The following is a 13,502-nucleotide window of genomic DNA, read 5'->3' as shown; positions in this document are numbered from 1 at the left end:
CTCTTTCCCTCTTTCCCTCTTTCCCTCCTTCCCTCTTTCCCTTCCCTTCCCCTCTTTCCCTCTTTCCCTCTTTCCCTCTTTCCCACCTTCCCTCCTTCCCTCCTTCCCTCTTTCCCTCTTCCCTCTTTCCCTCCTTCCCTCCTTCCCTCCTTCCCTCCTTCCCTCTTTCCCTCCTTCCCTCCTTCCCTCCTTCCCTCTTCCCTCTTTCCCTCTTTCCCTCTTTCCCTCCTTCCCTCCTTCCCTCTTTCCCTCCTTCCCTCCTTCCCTCATTCCCTCTTTTCCCTCTTTCCCTCTTTCCCTCTTTCCCTCTTTCCCTCTTCCCTCTTTCCCTCTTTCCCTCCTTCCCTCCTTCCCTCCTTCCCTCCTTCCCTCCTTCCCTCCTTCCCTCTTTCCTCCTTCCCTCCTTCCCTCTTTCCTCTTTCCCTCTTTCCCTCCTTCCTCCTTTCCCTCCTTCCCTTCCCTCTTTCCCTCTTTCCCTCTTTCCCTCTCTCTTCCCTCTTCTCCTCCTCCTTCCCTCCTTCCCTCCTTCCCTCCTTCCCTCCTTTCCCTCTTCCCTCCCCTCCTTCCCTCCTTCCCTCTTTCCCTCTTTCCCTCCTTCCCTCTTTCCCTCTTTACCTCCTTCCCTCTTTCCCTCCTTTCCCTCCTTTCCCTTCCTTCCCTCCTTCCCTCCTTCCCTCCTTCCCTCCTTCCCTCCTTCCCTCCTTCCCTCCTTCCCTCTTCCCTCCTTCCCTCCTTTCCCTCTTCCCTCCTTCCCTCCTTCCTCCTTCCTCTTCCCTCCTTCCCATCTCTTCCCTCCTTCCCTCCTTCCCTCCTTCCCTCCTTCCCTCCTTCCCTCCTTCCCTCCTTCCCTCCTTCCCTCCTTCCCTCCTTCCCTCTTTCCCTCTTTCCCTCTTTCCCTCCTTCCCTCCTTCCCTCTTTCCCTCTTTCCCTCTTTCCCTCTTTCCCTCCTTCCCTCTTTCCCTCTTTCCCTCCTTCCCTCTTTCCCTCTTTCCCTCTTTCCCTCTTTCCCTCTTTCCCTCTTTCCCTCTTTCCCTCCTTCCCTCTTTCCCTCTTTCCCTCTTTCCCTCTTTCCCTCTTTCCCTCTTTCCCACCTTCCCTCCTTCCCTCCTTCCCTCTTTCCCTCTTTCCCTCTTTCCCTCCTTCCCTCTGTCCCTCTGTCCCTCTTTCCCTCTTTCCCTCTTTCCCTCTTTCCCTCTTTCCCTCTTTCCCTCTTTCCCTCTTTCCCTCTTTCCCTCTTTCCCTCTTTCCCTCCTTCCCTCCTTCCCTCTTTCCCTCTTTCCCTCCTTCCCTCCTTCCCTCCTGCCCTCCTTCACTCTTTCCCTCCTCCCTCCCTTCCTTCCCTTCCACCTCCATATTGGTACCTTTCCTTTCCCGCTGCGCATGACCGGGAGCAGGGGGTACTGGCACACAGCTGTTGGAAGATTGAACAGTATACTTAAATTGCCAGCGGGGAGGGAGGGGGATGGTCATGGGATCCCTACGATCATCTTTCCGGGGGCCATTGTCGCTAATACTTGTAGACATACGGCATATCAAAGACTAGAGATTATCGGTGACCGCCTAGTCCGCCTACCGTTAGATCCACGATCCCGGTGCCCACGGGTTTTTTTTTATGGTGGGCACCGGGCAGGAGACAGTGTGGCAGTCATCAGACGGTGGGTGCCGGTGTAAAAAGCTTCGAATTGATACCGATGATGTTTTTTTAAAAACATCGTTTGGAGTTGTTTCGTGTGGGATTCTGCTGTACACATGATAAACTACCCAATTGACATTTTCGAGCACGAATAATCGGGAATTCGAGCAAATTCCCTTAAACTGGAGCCTTAAACTTACCTTAAACTGAACCAGTTTAAGGGAAATTTTAGTACAATTTCATGAAAACCGACCACTGTGCTTTCCCAATTGACATTGGTACTAAAATTTTGTTCTAAATTTGCTCGATTGGTGCTCGAACCGTCCAAAAGTATGGATGTGTGTGTGATCACGCGTGTAGGAAGTGGCAAGTATGATTGTGTGCGTGTGATCTTCTTGTAGCGAACGACGATGGCATCATTTCCAGCTGTCATTTATTTGGCTTTGGTGTTTGACGAAAGAACAAAATAAATTTTGTGCTCTATTGTTTTGTGAAAATTTGTTGGATTTTTTCAGTAAAATGGCTACACAACCAATGAAGTGGAGCAGAAAAGTTATTTCTCGACGGAACAAAAAGCTTGCAGCTATGTCGACGGAGTATGATCGGCAGAATATGTTGGGTGATGATGATGCGGGAACAAGCGGAGTGGTGCACCGTAATATCGGTGAGTTTAACTACATTAATTATTAATATATTACGTATTCGTTTGGGTATGTTGTTTGTTAGGAGCAGTGAGTGAGTGAGTGAGTGAAATTTCCAAGTGCTTCTTTGTTCTAGTTATCTAAAATGACAAATAATATTTCCGATTCCTAATGTTATTATAATGGTAGCAAAATGACGACCGAAGTGTACCGGCCGGTACCGAATGTACCAATGTATTTTGTTGCAGAAATATTCTACAGATAATGTTCCATCTGTATTATTTTAAAGAATAAATGTGTATTTACCATTCGTGTGTGCGACAATTTCATTATTATTTTGTAAACAAAAAGTGTCGTAGATTGTTGATTACACGATTGACACGATGCCTTGGATTTTATCGTATCAATTTGTGTGATGTGTTCTTAAATAACAACGATAAAGTGTTTATATTTTCTTTGCTGTAGTATGGTCCAGGACTATGAAAATACTATGATAACATTTGGTCAATCGAACTCATTCGGATTGTTCTATTCGAAAAAAAACGAAACATTTCACCAGCAGCAACAACGATGAACACAATGAAAATAATTTGCCATTTATACTTTATTTTATCTTGCAGGTTTAACATCCCAGTACGATGATCCAGAATACGATGCAGAAGTGCTTATGGGAACATCGTCTCACAACAGCGATACCGATTACATCAGTGATCGTTCTTCTGAAAGCGAAACCGACGCCGTGGCTGAAGGGTCCACAACTGCTCACAACTGCAACAACCATAGCGATATTGGTGAATGTTTGCGAACTTGGGCAGTTGTACGTAATCAGCCACGCTCGTCGGTAAATGAAATTTTAGCTATTTTGGGAATATGGACAGATTTACTTCTTCCCAAGGATTCTCGCACGCTATTGAAAACGCCAAAAACCATCGGGGAAGAGATACAATCGATAGCGGGCGGCGAATTTTGGTACAAAGGGATAGAAAATAATCTCGTCAATTATTTTAAGTAAGTTTTGAAAATAATTTAGCCTAAACAGTGTCTGGTAAATGTGTGTATTTTAATTGTATTTGGATTTTTTCATTCTCATTCATTTAGGTCAACTGTTCCATCAATCGACGAATTGTCGATACAGGTATCCACCGACGGACTCCCTCTTCATAGAGGTGGACCTACACAGCTCTGGCCCATCCTTATGAAGATTGTAGAACTGCCCTCAGCCCCAATTATGATGATCGCAGTGTTTTGTGGACCAGCAAAACCAACCAGTCTGGAAGTATTTTTAAGACAGTTTGTAGAGGAGGCAAATGACATTCATCGAAGGGGATTGCGGATCGGAGATAAAATGATAAAATTCTCGATCCAAGCTATTATTGCATATTCTCCTGCGCGGGCTTTCCTTAAAGGTAGGTAAACATACAACTATTGCTTATATGTACACAATTATCTGGAGCTTGTGTAACGCTAATTATGTTTGTGTTTTGCAGCAACAACCTACTTCAATGGATATCACGGTTGTATGAGGTGTACCTGTGTTGGGGAATACTATAAACCTGGAAAAAAAATTATTTTCGACTCCGTTGGCGCTCCTCTACGAACGCACCATGGATTTAAATCTAGGGATTGTCCGGGTCATCACCAGGAATGGCGTTCACCCCTGGAAGACCTTGATAATTTTGATATGGTGGATAAATTACCGACTAGTTGTGGGTTGCACTTATGCGATGAGGGTGCGACTCGCCGACACTTGTGCGGTCTTATAGGTGGTAAGTATGAAAATATTCCTACCTGGTCCAAGGGTCAAAAGCAAGCGATATCTGAATTTCTTATCAGCGTACAACTTCCCTCTGAGATTCATCGCAAACTCAGAGGGCTGAATGTAATTCGATATTGGAAGGGTACGGAATTCAGATCTTACTTGCTATATGTAAGTCCCGTGTTAATGGAAGATGTTTTGCCTGAAAAAGCCTATTGCCATTTTCTGCTGTATTTCTGCGGAGTAACAATATTTTCCTCCTCATTCCATCGACGTCATTGGGAACGTGCCGCTGAATTCCTTAACAGTTTTGTCAAGGATTACGGAAAGATTTATGGCCGTGGCGAGCTGACAAGCAATGTCCATAATATTCAGCATATAGCACGAGACTGTTTTAATTACGGACCGTTGCATAAGCATTCTACTTATGACTACGAGAATTATTTGCAAATTTTAAAACGCTCGTCCCGTTCAGGCTTTAGATGTAGCGTCCAAGTTGCAGCACGTTATGAAGAACGTTCCGCAACCGAAGTAGCTGCTGCAAGCAAAAAACGCAAATTTCCCCATTTAACTAGAAATGGTAAAGGTATCTTTTTAGAGTCAAACTTTCTTTTAAGCCCTTTGCCAAGAGACCAATGGCTTCTAACAAAGGGTAATGGTATTATTCAATTTTTAGGAGTTGAAAAGAGTAATGGATGTTTTATAGTATCTGGAAAACAATTTGAATGCAGCTCCAGCTTATTTTCATTTGCTTTGCGTGCGGATGATCCAGAATCGGTATTTTCATCTTTAGACATTCTTATTCATAAAGTTGATGCAAATGTTCAGACGTGTGACGTAAACATTTCTCTGTTAGATATTAGATGTAAACTTGTAGCTGTCTATCCTCCATCAAAACCTGGCACAGTTGTTTTTTCCCCTCTTTTGCATACCCTCCAGTTGGATTAAAATTCATTAACACGTATTCACTAACATTATACTTTAAGAATCATTCTGTAGCTAACCACTTATTTGCTCGTAGTTGTAGTTTGTTTGTAGTTTTGTTGGTATTTTTAGTTATGATGATAAAAAATAGAATGTGTATGCAAAAGCGTTTGAAACCATTTGTGTTCATAAAACGTGTTATTTTTAGTGCAATGCTGTTTAAGTATTGCCTAGGAAATTCTTCATGAACTATTTTCAAACGCTTTTGCATGGGAAAGCGGTGGGTCTTATCATCGTAATTATTTAATATCATATTATTCCTGATGCATGGTAGATGTTGTTTGTAGCAATTAAAATTCTTACTTGTAAAAAAACTACATGGTAATGCTTGTTTCATTAATTTAATTAATTTACTGCATGTCTCATGTTTTGAAATTTTATTGTTGCGATTTTTCTCTTCAATAAACTTCACATAGTTTATACGTCTGTATTGGGTGGAATGTTATCTTAGACTTATTTATGATTTCAAAACCATTTTGTAGTTCCGTTGCTTGATATGATTAAAACGTTTTATTTTTGAGTGAATCAAACCAACAAGAAATAAAAATAGTCCTAATTTTCACATTTAATTTATTACATAAGCTTGTTTATAGATAAATTTGATTATGTTATATCTGATTTGATCAGTTTGTTAAAAAAATTATCTTAAATATTTCGTCAAAGTAGAGTCTACATATTGCTAGTGAGTGTAAAAGATAAGGAAGGCTTTAGATTTAAATAAATAATAATAATAACTTATTTATTAATTCTATTATTGCGTGTATGATAAATTTTACTAGAGCTCTTGATTTTTCCTTTGCAGTTTTGCAAGCTGCTTTGAGCGTTATCTAACTTTTTTTTAAGAAAACGTTCTACGTCGTCAATATTAACAGCAAAAATATCGTCCTCTCCTATTCTCTTAAATAATTTAATTACATTAACATTTTGATTCATTGGAATCTTTGGTCCATTTTTGCCCCCGCCACGCCAGCTGCACTGCACAACTAATTCTTTAGCAAATAATAATATAAAACTATTGTGCATTCGACCTTTGGCATCATTTGTTTTGGTTTGAATTCTTTGTGTTAACTGGTAACAAATATTTTGAAAATATGTGTCTTCAGCCAACTGATCATTAAAAGATTTCAGTTCTGCAGCGGTTGTAAGGCGAGGTATTTGAATTGGTATATTTTCCTGATCCATTGCTTCGGTGAATTTTCTTCGATGGTCTGTGCGATACTCCATTTCGGCCCAAACACCTGCTATAGACGTGTTAATGTTGGACAATTTTTTAAGGGTTGTTCTCTTAAACTCTGCATCACTTATCTCCATTGCTGAAGATCCATGCCGTGCCGAAATTTCAATTTCGCCGAATGGTGTTTGTTGCAGAGCTTCAGAAGCAACAGATGGTATTGGAGGGCTATACGTATATCTTGGTTTCCCGGTTGATGACTGGGCCAGGTGTTGTTGTACTGCTGAGATAATCACTGGTTGTTTTTTGGCATTTTCATTTTCAGGATCTGCAGCAAGGCTTGCGACATGGATACTGGACGAAGTTGAGTTTTGCGGTCCTGATGATTTGGTTTTCTTTGATGTTCCAGGAAGCAATAAGGATGATGCCGAAATGATGCTGGATGAGGATGTTGGTGGTCGGACGAGCTTCACTGGAGTGTTCACGGTGAGAACTGGCCGACACATTTGTTCGGTTTTAATAATCATTGGCTTATTGGTTGGTTTGATATTTTTAGGAAGTATTGATGATGATGCCGAGAGGATGCGAGATGATGATGCTGATGTTGACAACTGTACCAGTTTTGCTGGGGCATTTACGTTGAGGACTGGTCGGCAAATTTGTTCAGATTTGATAATTACTGGTCTATTTGCCTGTTTTGCACTTTCAGGAGCTGATGACGGTGATGCCGAAAGGACGCGGGGCGAGGATGCTGATGATTGCACGAGCTTCGCTGGGGCATTCACGTGAAGGACTGGTCGGCAAATTCGTTCAGATTTAATAATCACTGGTCTATTTGCCTGTTTCGCAGTGCAAGGAGCTGATGACGGTGATGCCGAAAGGACGCGGGGCGAGGATGCGATGGCTGACGATTGAACCAGGTTCACAGGGGCATTCACGGTGAGGAGTGGTCGGCCCATTTGTCCCGATTTTATAACCACTGGCTTGTTGTTTTGATTCACAGTGCCAGGAGCCGATAATGGAGATGCCGAAAGGACGCAGGATGATTTTTTTGACCATTGCACGAGCTTCACAGGGGCATTCACGGTAAGTACTGGCCGGCACATTTGTTCGGTTTTGATAATCACCGGGTTATTGGTTTGTTGTACATTTTCAGGAAGGAATAATGGTGATGTAGATATGGATGTCTTTAATGGTACGAGGGTCGCTGGTACTACCGATGCCTGCGCTTTTACGCTGAGATCTGGAAATGATGCCATCGGTGCCGTTATCGTTTTATACACGTTGTTTGAAGCCATTTCGCTAAACGTATCCTAAATGAACATTTTGTTTATTTAGTGAACCATTTGATTTCAATTTATCCTAATTAATAGGTACCTTTTTATGTTTTGCAGAAAATCCGACAGAAATAATAAAACAAATTTTAGATTTCAGCTTATGAAGCATCACCGAACAATTTGGGTTTGTTTTGTTTTTTCATTTGACGTTTCGATGATGACAATTGGAAATGACAGGAGAGAGCAAAGCACAGTGGTCGGTTTTCATGAAATTGTACTAAAATTTCCCTTAAACTGGTTCAGTTTAAGGTAAGTTTAAGGCTCCAGTTTAAGGGAATTTGCTCGAATTCCCGATTATTCGTGCTCGAAAATGTCAATTGGGTTGCTCTCTCCTGTCATTTCCAATTGTCATCATCGAAACGTCAAATGAAAAAACAAAACAAACCCAAATTGTTCGGTGATGCTTCATAAGCTGAAATCTAAAATTTGTTTTATTATTTCTGTCGGATTTTCTGCAAAACATAAAAAGGTACCTATTAATTAGGATAAATTGAAATCAAATGGTTCACTAAATAAACAAAATGTTCATTTAGGATACGTTTAGCGAAATGGCTTCAAACAACGTGTATAAAACGATAACGGCACCGATGGCATCATTTCCAGATCTCAGCGTAAAAGCGCAGGCATCGGTAGTACCAGCGACCCTCGTACCATTAAAGACATCCATATCTACATCACCATTATTCCTTCCTGAAAATGTACAACAAACCAATAACCCGGTGATTATCAAAACCGAACAAATGTGCCGGCCAGTACTTACCGTGAATGCCCCTGTGAAGCTCGTGCAATGGTCAAAAAAATCATCCTGCGTCCTTTCGGCATCTCCATTATCGGCTCCTGGCACTGTGAATCAAAACAACAAGCCAGTGGTTATAAAATCGGGACAAATGGGCCGACCACTCCTCACCGTGAATGCCCCTGTGAACCTGGTTCAATCGTCAGCCATCGCATCCTCGCCCCGCGTCCTTTCGGCATCACCGTCATCAGCTCCTTGCACTGCGAAACAGGCAAATAGACCAGTGATTATTAAATCTGAACGAATTTGCCGACCAGTCCTTCACGTGAATGCCCCAGCGAAGCTCGTGCAATCATCAGCATCCTCGCCCCGCGTCCTTTCGGCATCACCGTCATCAGCTCCTGAAAGTGCAAAACAGGCAAATAGACCAGTAATTATCAAATCTGAACAAATTTGCCGACCAGTCCTCAACGTAAATGCCCCAGCAAAACTGGTACAGTTGTCAACATCAGCATCATCATCTCGCATCCTCTCGGCATCATCATCAATACTTCCTAAAAATATCAAACCAACCAATAAGCCAATGATTATTAAAACCGAACAAATGTGTCGGCCAGTTCTCACCGTGAACACTCCAGTGAAGCTCGTCCGACCACCAACATCCTCATCCAGCATCATTTCGGCATCATCCTTATTGCTTCCTGGAACATCAAAGAAAACCAAATCATCAGGACCGCAAAACTCAACTTCGTCCAGTATCCATGTCGCAAGCCTTGCTGCAGATCCTGAAAATGAAAATGCCAAAAAACAACCAGTGATTATCTCAGCAGTACAACAACACCTGGCCCAGTCATCAACCGGGAAACCAAGATATACGTATAGCCCTCCAATACCATCTGTTGCTTCTGAAGCTCTGCAACAAACACCATTCGGCGAAATTGAAATTTCGGCACGGCATGGATCTTCAGCAATGGAGATAAGTGATGCAGAGTTTAAGAGAACAACCCTTAAAAAATTGTCCAACATTAACACGTCTATAGCAGGTGTTTGGGCCGAAATGGAGTATCGCACAGACCATCGAAGAAAATTCACCGAAGCAATGGATCAGGAAAATATACCAATTCAAATACCTCGCCTTACAACCGCTGCAGAACTGAAATCTTTTAATGATCAGTTGGCTGAAGACACATATTTTCAAAATATTTGTTACCAGTTAACACAAAGAATTCAAACCAAAACAAATGATGCCAAAGGTCGAATGCACAATAGTTTTATATTATTATTTGCTAAAGAATTAGTTGTGCAGTGCAGCTGGCGTGGCGGGGGCAAAAATGGACCAAAGATTCCAATGAATCAAAATGTTAATGTAATTAAATTATTTAAGAGAATAGGAGAGGACGATATTTTTGCTGTTAATATTGACGACGTAGAACGTTTTCTTAAAAAAAAGTTAGATAACGCTCAAAGCAGCTTGCAAAACTGCAAAGGAAAAATCAAGAGCTCTAGTAAAATTTATCATACACGCAATAATAGAATTAATAAATAAGTTATTATTATTATTTATTTAAATCTAAAGCCTTCCTTATCTTTTACACTCACTAGCAATATGTAGACTCTACTTTGACGAAATATTTAAGATAATTTTTTTAACAAACTGATCAAATCAGATATAACATAATCAAATTTATCTATAAACAAGCTTATGTAATAAATTAAATGTGAAAATTAGGACTATTTTTATTTCTTGTTGGTTTGATTCACTCAAAAATAAAACGTTTTAATCATATCAAGCAACGGAACTACAAAATGGTTTTGAAATCATAAATAAGTCTAAGATAACATTCCACCCAATACAGACGTATAAACTATGTGAAGTTTATTGAAGAGAAAAATCGCAACAATAAAATTTCAAAACATGAGACATGCAGTAAATTAATTAAATTAATGAAACAAGCATTACCATGTAGTTTTTTTACAAGTAAGAATTTTAATTGCTACAAACAACATCTACCATGCATCAGGAATAATATGATATTAAATAATTACGATGATAAGACCCACCGCTTTCCCATGCAAAAGCGTTTGAAAATAGTTCATGAAGAATTTCCTAGGCAATACTTAAACAGCATTGCACTAAAAATAACACGTTTTATGAACACAAATGGTTTCAAACGCTTTTGCATACACATTCTATTTTTTATCATCATAACTAAAAATACCAACAAAACTACAAACAAACTACAACTACGAGCAAATAAGTGGTTAGCTACAGAATGATTCTTAAAGTATAATGTTAGTGAATACGTGTTAATGAATTTTAATCCAACTGGAGGGTATGCAAAAGAGGGGAAAAAACAACTGTGCCAGGTTTTGATGGAGGATAGACAGCTACAAGTTTACATCTAATATCTAACAGAGAAATGTTTACGTCACACGTCTGAACATTTGCATCAACTTTATGAATAAGAATGTCTAAAGATGAAAATACCGATTCTGGATCATCCGCACGCAAAGCAAATGAAAATAAGCTGGAGCTGCATTCAAATTGTTTTCCAGATACTATAAAACATCCATTACTCTTTTCAACTCCTAAAAATTGAATAATACCATTACCCTTTGTTAGAAGCCATTGGTCTCTTGGCAAAGGGCTTAAAAGAAAGTTTGACTCTAAAAAGATACCTTTACCATTTCTAGTTAAATGGGGAAATTTGCGTTTTTTGCTTGCAGCAGCTACTTCGGTTGCGGAACGTTCTTCATAACGTGCTGCAACTTGGACGCTACATCTAAAGCCTGAACGGGACGAGCGTTTTAAAATTTGCAAATAATTCTCGTAGTCATAAGTAGAATGCTTATGCAACGGTCCGTAATTAAAACAGTCTCGTGCTATATGCTGAATATTATGGACATTGCTTGTCAGCTCGCCACGGCCATAAATCTTTCCGTAATCCTTGACAAAACTGTTAAGGAATTCAGCGGCACGTTCCCAATGACGTCGATGGAATGAGGAGGAAAATATTGTTACTCCGCAGAAATACAGCAGAAAATGGCAATAGGCTTTTTCAGGCAAAACATCTTCCATTAACACGGGACTTACATATAGCAAGTAAGATCTGAATTCCGTACCCTTCCAATATCGAATTACATTCAGCCCTCTGAGTTTGCGATGAATCTCAGAGGGAAGTTGTACGCTGATAAGAAATTCAGATATCGCTTGCTTTTGACCCTTGGACCAGGTAGGAATATTTTCATACTTACCACCTATAAGACCGCACAAGTGTCGGCGAGTCGCACCCTCATCGCATAAGTGCAACCCACAACTAGTCGGTAATTTATCCACCATATCAAAATTATCAAGGTCTTCCAGGGGTGAACGCCATTCCTGGTGATGACCCGGACAATCCCTAGATTTAAATCCATGGTGCGTTCGTAGAGGAGCGCCAACGGAGTCGAAAATAATTTTTTTTCCAGGTTTATAGTATTCCCCAACACAGGTACACCTCATACAACCGTGATATCCATTGAAGTAGGTTGTTGCTGCAAAACACAAACATAATTAGCGTTACACAAGCTCCAGATAATTGTGTACATATAAGCAATAGTTGTATGTTTACCTACCTTTAAGGAAAGCCCGCGCAGGAGAATATGCAATAATAGCTTGGATCGAGAATTTTATCATTTTATCTCCGATCCGCAATCCCCTTCGATGAATGTCATTTGCCTCCTCTACAAACTGTCTTAAAAATACTTCCAGACTGGTTGGTTTTGCTGGTCCACAAAACACTGCGATCATCATAATTGGGGCTGAGGGCAGTTCTACAATCTTCATAAGGATGGGCCAGAGCTGTGTAGGTCCACCTCTATGAAGAGGGAGTCCGTCGGTGGATACCTGTATCGACAATTCGTCGATTGATGGAACAGTTGACCTAAATGAATGAGAATGAAAAAATCCAAATACAATTAAAATACACACATTTACCAGACACTGTTTAGGCTAAATTATTTTCAAAACTTACTTAAAATAATTGACGAGATTATTTTCTATCCCTTTGTACCAAAATTCGCCGCCCGCTATCGATTGTATCTCTTCCCCGATGGTTTTTGGCGTTTTCAATAGCGTGCGAGAATCCTTGGGAAGAAGTAAATCTGTCCATATTCCCAAAATAGCTAAAATTTCATTTACCGACGAGCGTGGCTGATTACGTACAACTGCCCAAGTTCGCAAACATTCACCAATATCGCTATGGTTGTTGCAGTTGTGAGCAGTTGTGGACCCTTCAGCCACGGCGTCGGTTTCGCTTTCAGAAGAACGATCACTGATGTAATCGGTATCGCTGTTGTGAGACGATGTTCCCATAAGCACTTCTGCATCGTATTCTGGATCATCGTACTGGGATGTTAAACCTGCAAGATAAAATAAAGTATAAATGGCAAATTATTTTCATTGTGTTCATCGTTGTTGCTGCTGGTGAAATGTTTCGTTTTTTTTCGAATAGAACAATCCGAATGAGTTCGATTGACCAAATGTTATCATAGTATTTTCATAGTCCTGGACCATACTACAGCAAAGAAAATATAAACACTTTATCGTTGTTATTTAAGAACACATCACACAAATTGATACGATAAAATCCAAGGCATCGTGTCAATCGTGTAATCAACAATCTACGACACTTTTTGTTTACAAAATAATAATGAAATTGTCGCACACACGAATGGTAAATACACATTTATTCTTTAAAATAATACAGATGGAACATTATCTGTAGAATATTTCTGCAACAAAATACATTGGTACATTCGGTACCGGCCGGTACACTTCGGTCGTCATTTTGCTACCATTATAATAACATTAGGAATCGGAAATATTATTTGTCATTTTAGATAACTAGAACAAAGAAGCACTTGGAAATTTCACTCACTCACTCACTCACTGCTCCTAACAAACAACATACCCAAACGAATACGTAATATATTAATAATTAATGTAGTTAAACTCACCGATATTACGGTGCACCACTCCGCTTGTTCCCGCATCATCATCACCCAACATATTCTGCCGATCATACTCCGTCGACATAGCTGCAAGCTTTTTGTTCCGTCGAGAAATAACTTTTCTGCTCCACTTCATTGGTTGTGTAGCCATTTTACTGAAAAAATCCAACAAATTTTCACAAAACAATAGAGCACAAAATTTATTTTGTTCTTTCGTCAAACACCAAAGCCAAATAAATGACAGCTGGAAAT

The 13,502-nt window shown here is 40.3% G+C and overlaps 2 protein-coding genes across 4 annotated transcripts; one reads left to right on the top strand and one right to left on the bottom strand.

Annotated features, from left to right (window-relative positions):
- The first annotated feature begins 2,047 nt into the window (after positions 1 to 2,047).
- Positions 2,048 to 7,641, top strand: LOC133393425 (uncharacterized). 2 transcript variants are annotated; one of them, XM_061658448.1, is made up of 8 exons: positions 2,048 to 2,297; positions 2,895 to 3,282; positions 3,373 to 3,680; positions 3,762 to 4,040; positions 6,595 to 6,671; positions 6,742 to 7,124; positions 7,189 to 7,271; positions 7,342 to 7,641. In XM_061658448.1, the coding sequence occupies exons 1-6, from the start codon at positions 2,153 to 2,155 to the stop codon at positions 6,826 to 6,828; spliced, it is 1,284 nt and encodes a 427-aa protein (XP_061514432.1). In that variant the 5' UTR covers positions 2,048 to 2,152; the 3' UTR covers positions 6,829 to 7,124; positions 7,189 to 7,271; positions 7,342 to 7,641. The 2 variants fall into 2 exon arrangements, with proteins under 2 accessions (XP_061514432.1, XP_061514431.1); XM_061658447.1 differs by having other exon boundaries at positions 2,065 to 2,297; positions 6,511 to 6,671.
- A 271-nt stretch (positions 7,642 to 7,912) lies between these two features.
- Positions 7,913 to 13,502, bottom strand: LOC133393428 (uncharacterized). Of its 2 annotated transcripts, none has more exons than XM_061658455.1 (8): positions 13,257 to 13,502; positions 12,272 to 12,659; positions 11,874 to 12,181; positions 11,514 to 11,792; positions 8,883 to 8,959; positions 8,430 to 8,812; positions 8,283 to 8,365; positions 7,913 to 8,212 (listed from the first exon to the last, which is right to left on the bottom strand). In XM_061658455.1, exons 1-6 carry the CDS (start codon positions 13,399 to 13,401, stop codon positions 8,726 to 8,728), a joined length of 1,284 nt encoding a protein of 427 aa, XP_061514439.1. In that variant the 5' UTR covers positions 13,402 to 13,502; the 3' UTR covers positions 7,913 to 8,212; positions 8,283 to 8,365; positions 8,430 to 8,725. The 2 variants fall into 2 exon arrangements, with proteins under 2 accessions (XP_061514439.1, XP_061514438.1); XM_061658454.1 differs by having other exon boundaries at positions 8,883 to 9,043; positions 13,257 to 13,492.

This window comes from Anopheles gambiae, chromosome 3 (genome assembly GCF_943734735.2).
Source record: "Anopheles gambiae chromosome 3, idAnoGambNW_F1_1, whole genome shotgun sequence".
NCBI classification, from domain to species: domain Eukaryota; kingdom Metazoa; phylum Arthropoda; class Insecta; order Diptera; family Culicidae; genus Anopheles; species Anopheles gambiae.
Note: the sequence above shows the minus strand (reverse complement) of the source record. Positions and strands in the feature narration are given on the sequence as shown.